The sequence below is a fragment of the Tachypleus tridentatus genome, chromosome 1 (assembly GCF_004210375.1).
Source record: "Tachypleus tridentatus isolate NWPU-2018 chromosome 1, ASM421037v1, whole genome shotgun sequence".
Lineage (NCBI taxonomy): Eukaryota > Metazoa > Arthropoda > Merostomata > Xiphosura > Limulidae > Tachypleus > Tachypleus tridentatus.
This window is the reverse complement of record NC_134825.1, coordinates 22,729,361-22,750,356: the sequence shown is the minus strand read 5'-3', so window position 1 is coordinate 22,750,356 and position 20,996 is coordinate 22,729,361. Positions and strand designations below refer to the sequence as shown.

Below are 20,996 nucleotides of genomic sequence, written 5' to 3'. Positions count from 1 at the left end.
GTCATTGGTTAAGTTACATTTCAAGTGTTGTGATCAGTTTTAGGCTCTATACTTTGGAAAGATCATTTTAATTGTTAACTTTTTTCACAGAAGGACTACATGGATGATATCTAATGACAACACCAATACGAAAAATTCACCCTCTATTTAAAATTATGAATTCAACCCTTATTGATCTTCCTTCCCCCTCAAATATTTCATATTCATGAAACTTTGACTCCCTCTTAGTCCTTTGTCTAATTATCCAAATTATAACAGGAATTTTTCTATCAATACATTACTCATCTGACATCTTCCTTAGCCTTCTCAAATTTGTCGAGATGTATCTTATGGATGATTATTTCGAACTATCCATGCTAATGGATCTGACTGAAGTGTTTAAAACTACGAATGGAATTAGTTGTATTCCTGCATCACCTTTTTTCATATTTAAAGGTGAAGATTAATAAAAGACACATTAATTTTCACAGGATAGAGTTTTATTTTTATAACAGGGAAGTTGGCCTTTGGAACAATTTATCTTAAAATGTGGCGGAAGCTGTACATTTAGGGCATTTAAAAGGAATCTTGATAAATATTTTAATAATAGACTAGCTTTGAATTTTTTTAGTTTAGTTCAACTTTGTGGATAGGACAGCCTAAATGGACCAGAATGTTCCCTGTTGTCCTTTAATATTAACTTATTCAGTGTCTTGGTTCATACCTTGAACAACACCATTATTGTGATTTTGAGATATAAAAGAAAAAAACAAACTAAACTTACCTTCAGCTAATTTAAAATATTTTATACAAAAATGCACAATATTGTGTTTGTGTGTTTTTATCATAGCAAAGCCACATCAGTTTATCTCTTGTGTCTACCAAAGAGAATCAAACCCCCAATTTTAGTGTTATAAATCCATAGACTTTCTGCTGTCCCAGTGAGGAATGGCCAAAACAGAGCAGCAGAAAAAGTGTTGGATGTTTCTCATTATAATGGAATTGTCAGCAGCTGTTAAACCCAATTCTTTGCCCAAAAGTTGGTTGTAACTTGCTGCAAAAGTATGCTCTGGTGAAACCACTGTCATATTCTTGTGACAAAGTGGATAAAAGTATATGTCCTAATGCAATGAGATTATCTGAGAGGCAGCACCACACTTAAGATAATAAAAATTACAAGAACAAATCTTGAATCTCCATCATGAGTATTCAGGGGTTGAAAAGACTCTTCATGGCTGTTGCAAGTAGTCCACAAAGGGTCTCCAAAGTCTTCTGCTATCTCTCTAGAAGTGCAGCATGGATACTGAGCCCATATATTTTCTTTCCCTCTCATCTGTTACACTCATGTTTTATTTCATTCAGTTTATTTTCTATTATTTAGCTTTTGCATAATCTTTTTATTATAATTAGTTCAAGTTGTATTTTATTTTGTGGTTACATTTATGTGCATCTGGTTTAAAATTTTACCTTTATTTTATGATGTGTTCAAATCTGTTTGGGTTTTATTTGCGATTCCAGTTGTATGTATATTTAACTGGCCAGTCTTTGAATTTTGTGATAATGTTGCTTTTGTAATTTGATATTTGTATTTGGTTTAGTTCTGTATCTTTATCATTTCACTTAGTGTTGTAATGAATACTAATATATCTCCATGTTACATTGTGTTTTTAAAGTATCCTAAATTATATTCATTTAACAGCTCTTGTCGACATCTGGTTCATTTTAATTCGTAGTTTTATTCAGCTTTGCAAATTATTTTGAGTTCAACATACTGCACTTGACTTTAATAACTCTGTTTGATTTGTATTAGATTTTTGAAGTTTGAGCTTAGTTTAATTTAGTTTTAGTTGGTTTTGTGTGAATCTGAAAGTATTTTTACCCCTATTTTGTTCAGTTTAGTTTGTTATAAATGAAGTTTCCCTTTGTTGTCTCAGTGCATATGCCATGATGTCATGCACATGCTGATAATGATGTGATTACACAAAGGTACAAACTTGTATCTTTTGACTTCTAAATTAAGGTAGGCTTTAAAAGACCCCAAGATAAAACAAGAAGTTGCCACAGTTAAAAGAACTGTTAGTATTGCCCTGTATTAACTTGTAGCATCCCCACATCATCACTGCAACCACAAACAAATGGGACCTTTGCAAAGTAAGAATATCCAGACCTATCATTAACAAGAATTTCAATGCCAGAAAGCTTTTAAGAGGTATATGATTTGTCTATGGTTATCTTTATTTTCTATTATTTTGGATAATTATTTGTATTTTATATTGCACAAGATTTATGAAATGGAAGGTAAATGATCAGTGCTCTATATTTTATTAGAAAATTGAGATTACTGAAAGAGACTTTCAGTAACACCCTTTATTAATAATATAAGAGATCTATTAAATCGTTTACAATAATTTTTCTTAGTTTATTTTTTGAGGACTAGCCTCAGTGTAAGTGGCAGTGAAAACTGTAACACAGGGATCTCACAGTAAAGAATAAAAAAAATAAAACTACCATCTACATGTATTACATACAAAACAACTTCTAAATGGAGGTAACAAAATTCACCATTTGCTTGATTAACAAAAACAAAGTCACAGGTTCAAAGAAGGTATACAGTAACTACAAACTCTAGTGGTGATATTAAGAACACCATTGATTTATGAAAACAATGTGAGAAATAGGTTGATAGAAGATATGGGGTAATTACAACATTCTCTGCTATATGAATGATACCAGTGATTAATGTAGGCTTATAAAAGTCAGGTCCACAAAATATAATTAACCACTGTCTTCACCAACAAGACTTGCAAGCCACTGGCTGCTAAAAGTTAAAAATAATCTCACATTAAGAAAATGTGCAAAATAATTCCATTTGTTGTTGAGATATCCACAGGTTAACTACAATTACAGAAGTTAAAAGTGCATGAAAGTTAAATTCTCTGACTATAGGTCAAACCTTTCTCAGTTTTAACAATGTTTGTAAAGTAAGAGTTTATACATCAACCACAGTTTGACATTCGAAGTCAACTGACTAAATTTATGCTCTACGTTTCTCTATGCAGATGATTCTTGATGTCAGGTTGTACGAATACAAAATCCATGGCCTGCTGGCCCCAGGGCTGTTAGTTTCATAGCTCTTATGAAAGGTGGAATGCTGTGAATGGGGCAGTGAGCATGTTGATGGTGGTTGGGAATAACTTGAACTGTCAGGTGAACACACTGGTAGAATACTGTAATACTGTTTCAATAAAGATTAAATAAGTTTCAATTAATAAAGTACATTGAGCATTTGGTTTACAAGTAGAGACTTGTTAGTAGCAAGTTTTCTATTTGTAGTTACATATTCTTTAAATAATGTAATGAATCTGTGAAATTAATACACAAATCAATGATATTAATTACTTTTAATGATGAGTAAAACTATATATATACACATTTTTTTAAGATGGTTTACATTACTCCTTTAGACAGTCTCATATCTGAACTTTTATAATGATTTCAGAAAACTGAAGAGATCTTCATGTGATAAAGAAATAAAATTTTCCAGTTTAAACAATGTTACCAGTTAATGCTCTAAGTTTTTAATTTCAAAAGTAAAACTCCTTAATATTTATGAATAATGGCAGAGACTGATGTTACAACCATTTTGATAAGAAAGTCTAATGTGAAAAACAGTCATTATTGATATGAAAGTTGAATACTGGATAATGTATCCTAGTTTTATTTACTAATTAAAATTATGTTTTACAATTTACATGAGCATATAACATTAAAAATCATTTTGTTTTTACATAAAAATTAAGAATTGTTTATAAACTATTTGCTGAGAGAATTGGAAAAAAAGAAACCAAAACTGCAAAAGTAACACTTGTACCTTTTGCACTACCCACCTACATTTTCATTATTGTACTAAATCTTCTTCACATTTTGGTATATCAAAAATTTCTGCAAAAAGAGGTGGCAGCTTAAGTCTTGTCCAATTGGCTCGAAACCATTCAAGGTGTTCCATGTGTTTTCCACCAAGAGAACGGAGATCTGGGAGCTTTGTCATCAGAGTTGGAAAAAGGTGAGGCTCGTTAGGATGATTGCGTCCAACCTGGAGCTTTAAAGCCTCCATTAGCTTCTCCTGTTGTTGATCGATACTCTTGTTGTCATAGATACCCACCCTCTCTACACATTCGAGAATAATTTGGTCACAATAACATTATTTGTTCAATACTTAAGTTACTTGTTCGATTTGGCTTTACAGTTAATAAATCAAACTTATTGGATTTTCTAAAATCATCCTCACACACACACACACACAGGATGGATTAAGAAAGTGGCCCCCTTGAAAATGTCGTTAACTTGTATCTTTTATTAGATAACAGAAAAAATATACAAAACTATGTGCTTTTAGAATGCACTTAACAAAAGCTGTTCAAATATGATCCAAAATCATAATTTTAACATTGACTTTCGTGAATAACTGAACTTTTCATGATTTGTTACATTTTCTCATAAAAAGATCTTACTCCAGTTAGCCTACAAAATGATCAAACACGTTTATCTACAACTGTGTAGTTGTTAAAAGATATCTTTTAAGAATAAGAGAACTGATGTTATGTAATGGACAGTTCAGTCACCTAATATCAATCCAACTGAAATTCTTTGGGCTGAGTTAAACCAGTTAATGAAAGATTGCAAACCAAATATGGAAGATGAACTTTTTGAAATACATGGAGAAGGATGGCAGTCGATGCAAAGCAGCAAATCCAAGGAATTGGTGATTAAATATTAACTTGTGAAACTGGATTGTTTTATTTGAAGTTTCTGTATTTATAATAATTATATATTTTTCAACAGAGAGGTTTTTAAACAACTAATAAGAGTTCCAGTGGAAGATTATTCTACTTGTGTAGCAAATTTATATCTTAACTATCACAAAAACGTATTTATTGAAAACTGAAATAAATAGTTATTAACACTATTTATACAGCAGAATTAGAAATGAAAGTACTTCAACATCTAATACAGAAGTACATTATTTAGATTTAGAAATTAAAATAATGGATAAGGATATCAATATATATATTTTTGATAAAAGAAAATATTTTACCTTTCTAATTTGTGGCTTACCTTCTTTTAATAGTAATATACCATATCCTTCTGTTATAAGCATTATAACTTTGCAGTTATTCAGATATTGTAAAATTTGTAATAAATTGCAATATTTTATCAGTAATGTTGAAATACTGATATGATACAAAAATTAAAAGTAATAGTTAATGGATTTAATAAAGAAATTTTAAATAAAAGTATTAAACTATTCTGTAACAAATATACAAATGTATTAAATAGAAATAAATAGAAATTAGAGAAATTTTACTTAAAATTTCCAATTACTATTTTTAGTTGTGAATAAGGTTATTTAACAACTGGCATTACTTTTTACAGATGTACACTGCTGCATGTAAAGGCTTGTTTATTACATGATAGTCACAGTAGACTTGGTGAATTGGTGGTGGGTTGGAACTACACTAGTTTGTGTGAACAGCTGGATGGGACACTTCATGCTGGCATAGTTTGTTTACTGTGCTGTCAATTAGTGCATTTCTACCATATTTGGGGCTGGAATACTAACTTCAAGAGGTAAGTTTTCAAGTTACTTACTTCAAAATAGTAGTACCTTATTTCCTTATTTTGATTTCATATTTTTTTCTTTTCTTTACTTGGGAGAGCAGTCATTTTCCCATAACTGTCTAGAGGCAGTGAAGTGTGATATAAATGTGGGACATTGTGGACTAAAGCACCCACATCTCTCTCTCCTAATTTCTGTTTCTATATCTAATGCTACTCATTTCTTAGGTGAGGCTGGTGAATGGGGTTTAAGACTGATAGACAGTGTATCCCCACCACAGTGTGGGTCCTACTTCTTAGTCACCTCCAAAACCTAGGGTTACCCTAGTTTGCACCCTGGGATCTTTTCAAATAGTGCAGAGTTTTTGTTTATTTTTTGTTTCAGCTTGTTTTTCAAGTTATAACAAACTAATATAATTAGAGGTTTGAAGTTGCTGTTTTTAATACAGTCCTTCCATGTGATTTTGCTTATTTAACTTCATTAAACTGTATTCATTTTCACCAAAATGTATATATATATATATAAATGGATAGCTGCAAGTAACAACCAGGTTAACTCACAATTGGTACAATAGATAAAATGAAGAGAAGCATCATATGTATGTATTTAGGGAGTTGAAACTCATATGACAGTTATTTCCACATTTCTAAAGAGTTTAGTGTATACGGTTTTTATTCATTTCTCTCAAGACTTCTTGAACCTATTTGTTTTTCTGACATCATGGAAGAAGATCACAAATGTTGGTCAAACAGTAAATTAAGAAATCAGAAAGAATATATAAAAACAAAAGACTACCTGGAAATGTAAACATTATGTTAGGATTGAAGTAAGGCCTTTGAAGGAAACACAGGAAGGCCCATGCCTGATTATTATGAGATGGATGAGTTATATAGTTTCACTTTTGCATCAGTTCTCACTAATGATGACTTAAGAAAAAATTCCTCACCCTAAATAGTTACTAGACAGAAACAAGATCATAAAGGATGATCACATTTACTCTAAGATTGTTAATAGAAACTTGGGAAGTTTAAAGAATGATAAAGCTCCTTGGCCATATACTTCCTAAAAGATTTTGAAGGTGGTTAAGGACTGGGTACATATGCTACTTGCTGTTATTTTGTGCAAATCCTTGAATAACAGGCAAGTGTCAGAAAACTGGTTTATATTTTGTACAAAATTACACGAGTGTTATCTGCATTAACTGTACCTAATTTAGAAGTGAAAAGCTGGAGAGAAGGCAGCTATTCATCACTGCCCACTGCCAGATCTTGGACTTCTTTTTTAACAATGAGTAATGAGATTTATGGCCACATTATAATATACCCATATTTGAAAAAAACAAGTATATTTGATGGGATGGAAATTAAATTCCACAACTCACAGGTTGTAAGTACAGCACCCTAACTACCTGGCCATGACAGGCTTCCAGAAGATTGAAAATTGGCTAATGTTACTCATTTTTTTCAAAGGAGTAATTATATACCTCTTAATCTTAGATCAGTGATAGGAAAAATATTTGAAAGTCTGATAAAAGATGCTTTGCAACGTCATTTAACAAAGTTTAAAATTCTATTGGATAGCCAATGTTGTTTTACTAGAAGGAAACTTTGCCTTACAAATCATTTGCCATATTTTGAAGAGATCACTGCTTATTAAAATGAGGATATTGGATGTGGGTTTGGTGTATCTGGATTTTCAAAATGCAGTATTTGTGAGAATATAACTGATATAAAGCTCTGTCAGAATTCCACCAAGTCACCACAGTGATACCAATCATGCTTTAAATTTGTTTGGAATGGATATTTTACATCTAAATAGGGTAGGCACTAGCTTGTTTGTAAGGGCTACTTCAAAACGAGAAGATAGGTTGGTACTGTGAACATGAAAGTGACCATGTAAAAAAAAAAAAAAAAATGTTCAGTAAGACTGGATTAACATCACAAATGATGAGCCACATAACCAGTTTAGGAGCTTTGTGTTATCCGAAACATATCAATAACACAAATGAAGGAGTGATCAATAAATTAATTTGGCTGATGATATCAAGATTTCGGTTGTTGCTGGGTGTGAAGAGAGTGTTGCTACTTTCAAAAAAGTATTTGGATTATTCTGTGAGTTGAGGAAATAAATGGCAGGTTTGTTTGTTTGTTTGAAGTACAACAAAAGCAAGATAATGCATGTAGGATATCATAATTTGAATTACGGGGACAAATTTGATGGGAATAACCTTAACAGTATTATGGAAAAAAAACATCTTGATGCACTGATTTATCAGTTTCATGAACTATCCAACCAAAGTGTTGTTGGACTATAAATGTCAGTATAGGAGTCATTGGTTACACAACGTTTGGAGGAAGATGATTTGTTGGATAGGGTTCATAGGAAGACTTCTAGGCTGATATCTGAGATGGACAGATTGTCATTGGTTACACTACGTTTGGAGGAAGATGATTTGTTGGATAGGGTTCATAGGAAGACTTCTAGGCTGGTATCTGGGATGGACAGGTTGTCATGTAAGGACAAATTAAAATCTCTAAATTTATTTTGTCTTGTAAGACAAGAGTTGAAATTGATCAGATGGAGGTGTTTGAGATTGTTAAAGGAATTAATAATGTTTATGGATTAATTTCTTTTTAATACTTAGTGGTGAGAATGGTAGAAATTGGAGATAAAAATACAAGTCTCAATGGGGAAGAAGTAATCTTCAATTAAGACAGTTTTAGTTTTCTAACAGGATAGTTGGCCTTTGAAATGTGTTACCTTCAGATGAGGTAGATGTAGTAACTTTAATGACATTTAAAGAAAGGCTTGATAGGTATTTGAATAAAAAGGACTGGTTTTGAATGATTCATTTTCTTTGTAAAATTTAGTTTATCGGTTGAGATGACCTAGATTGACCATTAACAACTTTTTTATCCTTAAATTATATAAAATATATTCCCCTTCCTGGTGTACCAAAGTGTTTACAATACCCTTCAACATATAATTAATTATAGTTCTTAAGCCATCTGCTGAAAGTTATTCCCTCCTGATTATTACTGTAACATCTAACCACAGTCATCTATTTCTGAAGGTTACATCATGTCATCCTGATTAGCATTGTTCAGTTTCATTTATTTTTTACAGTCATAGAAGAAAAATTAGTTTCAATGAAACATGATCACATAAAAGTATACATTAAAATATTTTAAGATCTGGAGTAGCTACTAGATCACATTACATAAAAATATTTTAAGATCTGGAGTAGCTACTAGATTACATTACATTAAAATATTTTAAGATCTGGAGTAGCTACTAGATCACATTACATAAAAATATTTTAAGATCTGGAGTAGCTACTAGATTACATTACATTAAAATATTTTAAGATCTGGAGTAGCTACTAGATTATATTACATTAAAATATTTTAAGATCAGGAGTAGCTACTAGATTATATTACATTAAAAAAGTCAAAATGCAATGCTTACTTACATTTGTATGTTCTAAAAATTACTAAAACATTTGAGGTCTTCATAACAGATTTGAATAGTGTGGTTAAACACCGTAATTATCAAAAGACCAATTTGAATAGTGTGGTTAAACACTGTAATTATCAAAAGACCAATTTGAATAGTGTGGTTAAACACCGTAATTATCAAAAGACCAATTTGTTCTTCTTAGTTCTACAAAGATGAGTTGCTACAAAAAATCACTCAGTATACTGACCACATACTCACCTGAGGTCATCAACACAGCTGCTGAAAACAACCCTATCTCTGTGTCATTCAGCTGCAGGTTGTTCAGGTTCATAGCAAAATGAAAAATAGAAGATACAAATTCATTCTGAAAGAAGATGGTAAAAATATTAATTTAGAACCTGCATTGCTGCACTCTGTCCTATTTCTTTAACTTTGAAGTTACATTACCAACATCCTCATTTGTGATATATAACATAACTCTAACATGACTGTTAGAGTATAGACTAACAGTTTTCTAACAGAAACATTAAGTTAAATATCAAGTATTGTATATGTAAAAAAATGGCTGGTTTGGGTAGAGAAAGCACTTTGTAGAGGAGCGAAAAATAATTTGCTCCTCTACATGGTATTTTCTCTATCCATACTATCCATTTTCTTTACATATATAATTTTCTATACAAGGTGGTTTTCTCGTCATCACAGATTATTAAATATCAAGTATGGTAAGACTAGAAAATAAAAAAATACATAATTTCAGAAATAGTAGAAAGAAAGTGAATGTCAAAACTCAAGATAAAAGTAAGAACATACAAGTAACAAAGTGTATATCTAAGAAAAGTCCAACTGAAAATGCAATCATCTTCTATTGCATATTCCATTTTTTCAGTCATTCATACTTTTAGTTGTAACAATCATGTTAATAAGGCATTGTTCTGTCACTTAGAAAAGTTTGTGTCACAATCAATTACCAACAAGAAACATCTGCAGTAACACTGAAAATATATAAAATTAGTTATTACAGAGTTGTTTAATAATATTACTTACATAGATACATCCACATTATAGGAATGTCATGTTACAGTTAATCTGTACAGAGGAAACTTATCAGAAACTCTATAAGAGTTAATAAAAACATCAGTTATTATTGTTAATTAAATACCCATCTTCCAGGCAACAAAATCCTTGTGTACCTTGATTGCAACATAACTTAAAGCCTCTCCAGATTTTTTTTTTCTTTTTAGTTGGTAACATATACTTGTAATAATCAGAAACTTTTGAATTATCTAATAAGGGCCAATAGCTGTATGAAAATATGATAATTTAAATAGGTTTTTACCTTCTAAATAAATTAAACAGTTTAGGGTATCTTAATCAAAAACATAAGAATATTTCTAATACACTAAAATGGTAATGGCAAAAGCTTTATCAAAATATCTTTAGTTATTTATCAAATGTCAGCTTTCAACATGTCTTTTACATGATTTCTGGCAATAGTTAATCTACCATGCTTACGAGATAGACCAACGAAACAAGCCTGTTATGAAAATAAGTACACAAAAGGAACAGATTTTTCTCACTGAAATAGCTCCATTAGGCAAGTGATAATAAATTTGTGATAGCACAAGAAATGACACTTAGAATTTCAACTGCAGTCTTGAAAGAGATTTTCATAAAATGTGTCATAAGGTGAAATAACCAGTAAAAAAGGTTGTGTTACATTATGATGAGAGAAGAATGTTGAATGTTTCTTCTTCCTCCGTGAAGACAAGTAATTTGATGCTTGTCTTCACGTTCACGTCTAGATAATATAGTGGTTCACAATATATATGTGTATAAGGAATCGTTTATTTCATTAGCTTCAGTATCGTTGATAGTAATTCAAAGTTACTAATGGCAAAGTCAGGTTAATTTTACTCAGTTTATTAAGTTATCAAAACTTTAGTTTCTTAATAATCCAACTTACAGTTTACAATCAATACAGCAATCCACGTGTTATATAACTGATGCAATTATTTTTACAAATTCATCTTTCACCATCAATTTCCAATTTTTAAAAAGTGTAGCACTTTTAACCAATAATTACAACTGAATCAACATCCAAAATTTTGTTATACTTTTCAAATTAACCTGAATATAACTGCATAAACCAATAAGAATATAGTTTTTCATCTAATTAAACATTTATCTTTTTAAGGCTTTAAAACTAATTACAATACAAAACTACACAGATTTAATAACACATGGATAAAGATGTTCATAAAGTTGGTAGGTGTTGTATTGTAAAAATTCGGTTCTTCTTCGTTATAACACTCAACTAAATGCTGAGAGTTTTATCAGAAATCATACTTCAGTTACATTCATTTTCCACAACTCTGGTATTTTTCTCACACAAGAATCTTTGTATCCCAAGAGCACATATTTACATTTATCATTACTGCAACTAATTTCTTATATACTAACACATTAATTAATACCATCAAAGTCCCAATAAATAATATAAAAAATTTTCAGTAGAAGTAACCCTTCTTCTGGCTTGGTATCTTCAACAACCTTAGAAGCTAAGTATCACTGTCTAAGAACCAACTTAAGTTGTTGATATACAATAAACTGATATTTCAAATGAACAACCTCTGAAACCATTTTTTATCCCCAATTTAATTAACTCAGTCTTTTCAGTGGTTTTTTAATGGAAATATTCTAAAAATTTTCAATCAGGAATCTCTACATCCCCAGAAAAAATAGATGAACATCTATTAACTGACAATGTACATCTATTACTGTGCAGAATATTCCACTTACCTTTTAGTTTTAAATAAAAATTACATAAGTAGTCTTCCAATAATCAGGAATGTGCCTGTTTTAGGCTTTTTAAATTTAATAATAATAATGATACTAGTTCTGTCGTTACAAGTTTGTTTACAGTCTAGTCTCTTTCAAAACATGTCTAGAGTATTCTTTGGTTTTTATACAGGTGAGTGATACATGTTAAACCCATCAAAACTATGTATGCCAATAGACAAGTTGCAGCATCAACACCTAAATATAGTTAAGAAAGATACTCCTCCCTTAACTCCTATTACAAGTGCCCAAAGAGAGGAGAATTTGAGGTAAATTTAACACAATATTAGTAGCATATACAAGTGAAACCACAGAGATGAAGACTTACATGACTGGATCAAAACAGAAATGTTTGAAGGTAATCAAAGTGAAGGAAATAAGAAAGATAATTCAAATTAAGACATATACTCAATTTTTTTCAAGAACCACAGGAATCTGGTTTGTCAAACATCTTACATAACAACCAATGGTATTAGTAAAGTATGAAGAACATAAACAAAAATATAGATTCAGACTAAAGTTGTGTGCAAGAACAAGGAAATAAGATTTATACTTTAAAATATGAACACAAAAGTAACTAGATAATAGTACAATGAAGAAATGAGAAACAATGACTTTTGGGAGTAATACCAATAAGTTTATTTGGAAGAATTACAGTATGATATGGAATAAAATCAAAACATGAATTACTAATTTAAAAAACTAATGTGGTATATGACATTCTCACAATAAAGCAGAAGATGTGATATTGTCTGTTTCAGCCAGCCATGTGAAAAGGCTACCTAAAAAAATCAAAGACAGAGATTGGGTATAGATGAGAACCTTCAAATACAGGAAGGACAGAATGAAAAAAAAAAACAGTTACAATATTATGAAATTGATGCAACAATTAGACACAAATAAATTCAGGGTTTGGGCATAACAAACAAGCAAACAGCTAGATATTTAAGGCGTATAAATTACTATTAAATGCTTAAAGTCAAACATGACTATCGGTAACCACGTCACATGGTTATGTATAAAAAACAAGGTATCAGAAAAGTACAAAATGGATAGAAACTGCAAAACAATATGAGGTTTCAAAGTAAACTTCAAAAGAGAAGCATGGTGTGGAAGAATAAAGTCAATACTCTAGTCAAACCAAAAAATGGGATGAACCTTTTTTTCCCACCTATAATTGGTGGACAAAATTCTCCATAGCAGAATATGGACTTTTCCCAGTACATTGAAAAGACAAACTTGTATTGACTAGTGAAATGATGTGTGTTATACAGATAATAATAACTTCCAGTCAGAGTAAGATATGCATCCTGATTGAAAATAAACCTCTACTTGACCATCAAGATAGTTAACCAAAAACCTTTTATTTCTACTTATAATGATCAGAATGCACTGTTTCATCAGATGGGTATTCTCACTGCTAACAACATTTGTGACCAAAAATTCAGTAATATTTCATGAGGATTGGCCAGCTTATGAGACTTAGGTTAGTCCTAAATACAAAATCTGAGGTAGCAATACAAATCAATCTTTTTAATAAAGGTATATTGGTAAACAATTTGAAATGAAATAAAAGTAAATACATTAGATATACAGTGGAACCCATCTAAAGCAGCCACCTTTGGGACTGAGATAAACTGGCCTGATTAGAGGGGTTCCACTGTACATAATTAGGAATTATGTAAACAAAAAAAGGGGACTGTGATTGAATGACCACTTTCAAGGGGTGGCTGCTTAGAGGGGTTCCACTGTAGTAAAACTAATATAAGCACTTTCATAAATTAATGAAACAATAAATGAACAAAACAGCCCACCAAGCCAACCAACAAAGTTTTTGTCACAAACTACAGTAACTTATGAAGATACAAAACAGTTGGTAAAAATAATAGGTATAAAATCAAATAATAGCTGACCTCACCATTGTAATATTAAATGTTATAGCTGGAAATCAAATAATTTATTGTGTAGTTTGTCCAAAATCTTTCATCACAAGATTTAACATATTCCTTGCTCCCACTCATGGATTACAGGAAATATTGGTTCCTGCACCAGCAGAGAGAGGCAGCAAGATAAAATAACAATCAAACTACTCAAGTAAACCTAAAATAAAACACAGTAAAAAAACCTCTGTACTGCATGTATAAATACAGAAGACACATGAAATGTTAAAGGTCCCTCAAGTTCTAAAATTCATAGATAGATCATGGAAAACAGATATCTTAACATTCAGAGATAACAAACAGTTGGTGAAACTTCATGTTTGTTACTCCTAAACTGAATCCTCAATGTTGAATGACAACAGAAGACAAAGCCCAAGAGCAAAAGTTGCCACAAACAATTTGAAAATAATTCAGGAATTTCTTTTTACCATAAATCAAAACATTATATTTTAAAACAGATTACAATAAGCAATATTTAATAAATAATACCGATGGGCTTATAGCGTGACACTTTGCATTTCAGTGAATGTTACACTGAATTACTTCTACACATTACCTGTCATTTGACTACTTGCTTGTTCAGCAGTTCAATTAGTCAACAACTGTAATTTAAAAAGAGAAATTTGGTGGAATATGCTGCCATTTGTGCATTACTTTTCTTTTATCCAGTCTTAGCAGCTTGAGTAACTTTACCATAACAATGGCAAGTTTGGTGGCAATATTTTGATTACTTAAATAGTTAGGAAAATTGAACAATAATAATCAGAAACTCTAATGTACTATTAGTTTATTACTTTGTGACAATTAATTGTAATTTTGATTAACGTATTCTTAGAATAATCGGAAACATTAATTTTGGTTAATCAATTAGTAATATGATCCATAAATTGATTAAATCATCCAGCAATGGATTACTTATGCACTTTACATTAATGACAGGTTTCACCGTACTGAAGATTATTGTTTCTCTTTATGTAAAGTGCAAACTATGAAATCTTCTTCATTCCTAATCTATAAGTTGTCAATGTTATTTTGTTTATAAATTTGTATGAAGCTACACGTGAGCTTCTGAACTAGCTGTACCTAATTTAAAAGTGAAAGACTAGAGGGAAGGCACCTAGTCATGACCACCCACTGCCAACTTTTGGATTACTCTTTTATCAACGAATAGTAGGATTGATCGTCACATAATAATGCCCCCAGAGCTGAATGAGCGAGCATATTTGATGTGTCGGGAGTTCGAACTCGCGACCCTCAGATAGCTAATCAGGCGCCCTAACCACCTGATCATGGTGGGTCTTCCAATGTTTTAATTGCAATGTTAGCTCAGAAAGTGTTTATTGGAGTAAGCTTTATAAAGTTTTAAATTTGGGTCCACAAAAATTTAGGATATTCAAGAAATATTGAAAGATGATAGTAAATTATAAAAACGAAAATCATTCAATGATTGATACTTCGAGTATTGCATCAAGGTGTTCTGCTTTCACTTTTGATTAGTTTAACTAGAAGAAAACCAGTCCATTTAATTTTTGTTGATAGAGTGCTCAATATTAAATGGTGTATCTGGTTACAATGTTATTGATTATGTAATATTCAATTATTTCATTGATTAACAGTAATATCTTACAAGTTTATTTTCAATTTATTCCGAATACTACAAGCGAGACATTTCTGTGTGAATGTCATTAGTAAACTGTAAGGCCAAACAGTTAACACAAGTGTGAAAGCTTGTGGAAGCGTTGAGAAAAACCAATGTTATCTTCAGGTGGACTAAAGTTCAAATTCAGTAATCGATGTTTCAAATATAGGAACTCTTTTTCTTGTCAGAAAAGGACGCAAATTTTGAAAGGATTTCTTTAACTAGTACAAATATTAATATGCAAATATGTATTCCAAAACGGTTATATAAGTAACGACATTTTATGATAAATAATCAGTAACCTCTATAAGCACGGTTGAAAGAACCACGACGTTTCTTCAGCACGTGACAACAACAGCACTTCCTATTGTCAGATTTCACTAGAAACGCGCTTTCGTTATTTTTAAAGCGTTTAAGTTATGTTTTTCTGAAATAATATTTGATTTCAGCTTTTTCAAGGGTTGTCGATAAGATGCAAAATTCACGAAAGAAAGACATTAAAAACATGTAAGATTTGATTATTTTCTGGAATTTGATTGGGAAAATGGATATCAGGGAAGAGTAAATTTATTATTTAAAAAAGCTCTTGATAACTTGTGTTCTCGACAATGATGTCATAATAATTTGTTACATAGTTGTTTTTTTTAACCGGAAGCACTTTCAGTAGAGGTGGGTTTAATTGACGAACTGAAACGTTCCTGAATGGCTATATCTTCTAGCAAACTTTTCTAACCCTGTCTGAAATTGAAGTGTAGAGAAAATTATGGGTGCAATAACAAAATTAAAGCCTTTTATTTTGTAAAACACGGCTGGAAAGTTTAAAACCAGTTGTTTTTTTCAAAGTGTAAGATAGGATGGTAAATCTATTAATTCGAAGATATAGATTTTTGTACTGCACTGTTCTTATTATTTTCACTTTAGTTACAAGAAGTTCGTTGTTCTGGAAACAACTGAAAGTATTTTTCTCAGAAAGATCACAAAAAGCCTAGCCTAATAGTTTCACTTTTCACCAATATACCCTGCTTAAGAACACCATAGAAATAATAAACAAAGGATTAAGTGACAATCACAGAAAGGGTAGCCATAATAATTTCACTTTTGACCAAGAAACCTACTAAGAATATCATGGAAATATTACACAAACAACTAAATAACGAGATTTCACTTCCAAGAAAAACATCCATCAGCATCCAATACATCACGATCTTACTGAGCATCTGTCTCGATGAAAATTAATTCCACTGGAATGGTCAATTTTTAATTTATTCACGCTCATCTGAACAGCCAATTTGACAGCATAGACTAATTTTCCATAGAACTTGCAGTCGATAACAATCTTCCATGTGGCTGGGGAATGGCCAGGTGATTAGGGCACTCGACTCGTAATCTGAGGGTCACGGGTTCAAATCACCATCATAACAAACATTCTCGCCATTTCAGCCATGATGTGTTGTAATGGTACGGTCGGTTCCACTATTTGTTGGTAAAAGAGTAGCCCATGCGTTGACGGTGGGTGGTTATGAAATTAGGGACGGCTTGCTTAGGTAGCCCTCGTGTAGCTTTGCAGAAAATGCAAAACAATCACTCTCCCGTTCCTCGATATTCTGGTTCACAAGGACTCAAATGAACCAAATATTTAAATTCTCGTTAATGTAATAAAACAGCTGTCAAAATTGGGACTAATAAAACACCAAAATCAAAAACTACAACGATATGCTTTACCTAGATGAAGAACTCAAGCATCTTGAGAAGATTCTCAGAATTTGTTTGTTTGGAACTATCTATGCTTTGCCCACCACAGGTATCGAAATCCGGTTTCTAACGTTGTAAGTCCGAAGACATACCACTGGGAAACATTTTCAGGAATAACGGCCATCCAAATAAAGTGGTTCCACGTGTATTATATGGTTCACCTATGACAATCATAGAGAAAGGGGAGAAAAACATTTCTTTCTTATACCTCAGGCCTAGAAGATAGCCTCGTTGTATAACGACTAAACTTAACATCGTCGTAGTTTTGTTAAGTCCTCCTACACTATGTGACAGTCTGACGAAGGTAAAAATTCCCAATTCCCAGTCATCTCACAAATAACGTGGTTTAGAGTACTCGGTGTGAGTATAATCTATTTAAATATGACAGTACTCTTTGTTGTATGCCCATGTAACTACTTCGCAGATTCTGGATGGACCTTTACGAAAATGGAGGTTCATTAAACCCATGCAGGGGTGCATACAAATTTTTAGTTTTGCATTTTTCGCTTTATGTGTTCGTTGTTTTTTTTTTACCACTACTTCGCTCTCTGTATATGGGTATTCATCAAATTTAGTATAGAAGTTCGTTGGGCCCATCTGGAGATACATACAAACTTGCAGCTTCACATTTAATGTTTTGCAGTTTTTACAAGTGCTTTTTTACAGTTACATATAAGGGAAGTAACTTTTCATTTCCTAAAATAACCTTCCATTATTCACAAATTTTCATAACTTCCGTCCAGAGGACGGGTACTCCAATTGTTAACAATACATTGTGGAAACACAACGCCCTCTACAGATAAGGTTTAAAGAAAAACATAGATATATTAGGTACTGTGCTATAAACACATCAATTATAGCTTTTCGTGTGCAAGAAGAAAAAAACAATTAATATATCTAGAAATATATTAAAATAATAGACAGTGGATGGGCTATCGATGGATATTAAGCAAAACAATGGTAAAAAATTACTCAACATTGCATGAACACCGCCTATTAAAGACATAAACCATCTTATTTGTGGTGGTTTCGATGTAAAAATTAAATATTTTAAATTTACAATGTCTTATTTGAAGTATGAAAATTCTCTTTATTTTTATTTCTCTATATAAGTCCTATAATTGTATTTTCTTAATATTTATTATATCGAAGTAATCGATTTTTTTCTATTTTTATCGTAATTCTTATGTTTATTAACTCTAATACCAGATGTCAGTTAGTTTTACGTTTGTTCCTTCCTTAACTATTTTAAAACAGTTCAGTGTATTGTTGCCTCGTGAATCTGTATCGGGAGGGCCTAAAGCTCATAAATAAAAGCATTTTGTTGTAGCAAAAGTCTACGTGTAATTACATTTCTCAAATCACGTATGTTGTGAGTCTTAAAAAAAAAAGATTCTCAATGATGTTGAAATTTTATGACTCCGAAAGGTAACACGGATTGAATATTAAAAATAAGTCTGCTTGTTTAAATTTCAGGCGTTGTACATAATAAAGATTCTGTTTGTGTAACAACGTTAGAACAGGCTAGATTCCAAACCTTCAAGTTTCAAAGGACTGCTCACGCTTTAATTGCCAAAAGTTAGGTATATTAAAACTACTGTTCTTACAACTAAAATCATAAGTTTTTACTTCGACTGTTTCAATATAGAAAACTAGATTTTTACGTTTCAGTTCTGTGTACAAAGCAATATACAAAGCAATAATTCTTCTGTTGATAGTCAAGTAACTGCTTCCTTTTTAACTAAGAAAATGTTTATCATGTTTTCTCTACCATTCAAAATTTATCTCGTACAATATAAAAATACATTTCTACCTGGTCAAATGCCATACAAGAAGTATACAAGAAATGATATTTAAGGAAATATGTATAGGAGACAATGTACAAAGTGCAAACTCTTTTATACTGGCAAGACAGACACCTACTCGTTTACGGTGGCATTTAAAATATCTGTTTCACATTTATCACAGGCAGGTGGTTAGGGCGCTTGAACTGTAATCTGAGAGTTACTGATTTCAACCTCCGTCACACCAAACAGACTCGCCCTTTTAGCCGTAGGAGCATTATAATTGAACGGTTAATCCAATTATTCGTTGGTAAAAGAGTAGCCCAAAAGTGGACGACAGGTCGTGATGACTACCTGCCTTCCTTTTTGTCTTACACTGCTAAATTAGAGAAGGCTAGCGCGGATAGTCCTCGTGTAGCTTTGCACAGAATTCAAAGACAAACAAACACATTTATTATCCTTAAAAAGTAAACAGTCTTAGTAGGTAAAATAACATTAACAGACAAAAAATAGAAGAAGCCCTGTTAATAAAAATTATGTTCGTAACAAATACAAATGTTTGCATTTATAAAAAAAAATAATATATCTTTAGATTATTATTTATCTTAATTAATAAAGAGTTATTAATTAACTATTAATTAGAAACTGAAATACCCGTCAATTTACGGAAAATGTTTAAACTTGATTAAAATAATGTAAGTTTAACAGTAATCATACATTTCAATGTAATAACTTCAACATAATATTAAAATTATAATAAACCTTCTTCCTCAACAACTGGCCCGGCATGGTCAGGTGGATTAAGGCGTTCGGCCCGTAATCTGAGGGTCGCGGGTTTGAATCCTCGTCACACCAAACATGCTCGCTCTTTCAGCCGTAGGGGCGTTATAATGTGATGGTCAATCCCACTATTCGTTGGTAAAAGAATAGCCCAAGAGTTGGCGGTGGGCGGTGATGACTAGCTGACTTCCCTCTAGTCTTACACTGCTAAATTAGGACGGCTAGCGCAGATAGCCTTCATGTAGCTTTGCGCGAAATTCAAACCGATCTTTACTCTAAATATTTTCTGCTAGCTTCGGTTCTTATATTTCACCTGATGATGCCAGTTAGGCCTGATGAAACGTTGTAACAAAACAAATAAATATTTCACTCTGCACAGCAAATATTATCTTACTGTAAATGTAAAAACATAATTCTTTATAAAATTCAGTTCAAGTCAGGTTTTGAATAAATCGGGAAAAAATTCATAATCAACAAATAACCCAACATGAGTTTTTTTATGAAAACATCCCACCTCAATTTTTAAAATCTCTCTCCATAAGGGTCCTCTACACAACGTAAACAAACGTGTCCAAAAATATTGATTATATTCACCTCCAACTTCAACAAAAAACTGTGTAATTGAAAATTGTTGGACATCCAAGAATGAAATCTAATAAGTTTCTATTATTAAAAATGATAAAAGTATCACCTACATATCATTTTAAAAAATGTGAGTTGAACTCCAATTAACAAATAGCTAAGATGTTTCATGGTAGACATAGTTAACATAAGAATAACTTAGCTAAACTAAAACCTACAACAGACCACCAGTTTGTTCATAAACTAAAAATATACAGGTCTTTAGAACTAAAATCTGAAATTTTGCATTGACGATACATAAAACGTCTCTTAAACTATCTTGGTTTTATTTATTTGTTAAGCGCAAAGCTACACAATGAGCCATTTGTGCTCTGTCTAAAGCACACGCGTATCGAAACCCGACTTTTTTTGTCATTATAAACTTTCAAATTTACCGCTGAGGTACCGGGTAGGCCTCTTCTTTTTTGATAAATTACATAGATAACTAATTTAAGGCTTTCGTTTCATTTCTGAAGGAATGTTTGCAAATAGGAGTTTTTACTACGGAAGTATCCATACTCGTGATGACGAGAAACCCGCTTGAAGTAAAAAATGTATCTCAGGATGGCTGGTATGGGTATTAACAC

At 31.7% G+C, this 20,996-nt stretch overlaps 1 protein-coding gene across 6 annotated transcripts in view; it reads right to left on the bottom strand.

Annotated features, from left to right (window-relative positions):
* Positions 1–2,298: 2,298 nt before the first annotated feature.
* Positions 2,299–20,996, bottom strand: part of LOC143244435 (ecdysone-induced protein 78C-like) — a 185,898-nt gene continuing 167,200 nt past the window's right edge. For 3 of the 6 annotated variants that reach the window (XM_076489132.1, XM_076489084.1, XM_076489121.1), the window contains 3 exons: positions 9,314–9,419; positions 3,867–4,146; positions 2,299–3,214 (listed from right to left, as the gene is read on the bottom strand). In XM_076489132.1, the coding sequence (XP_076345247.1) occupies positions 3,878–4,146; positions 9,314–9,419 (375 nt within the window). In that variant the 3' untranslated portion in view covers positions 2,299–3,214; positions 3,867–3,877. Of the gene's footprint in view, positions 3,215–3,866; positions 4,147–9,302; positions 9,420–12,528; positions 12,676–20,996 lie in introns of those variants that run through there. The other 3 variants (XM_076489092.1, XM_076489102.1, XM_076489111.1) reach the window with 3 other exon arrangements.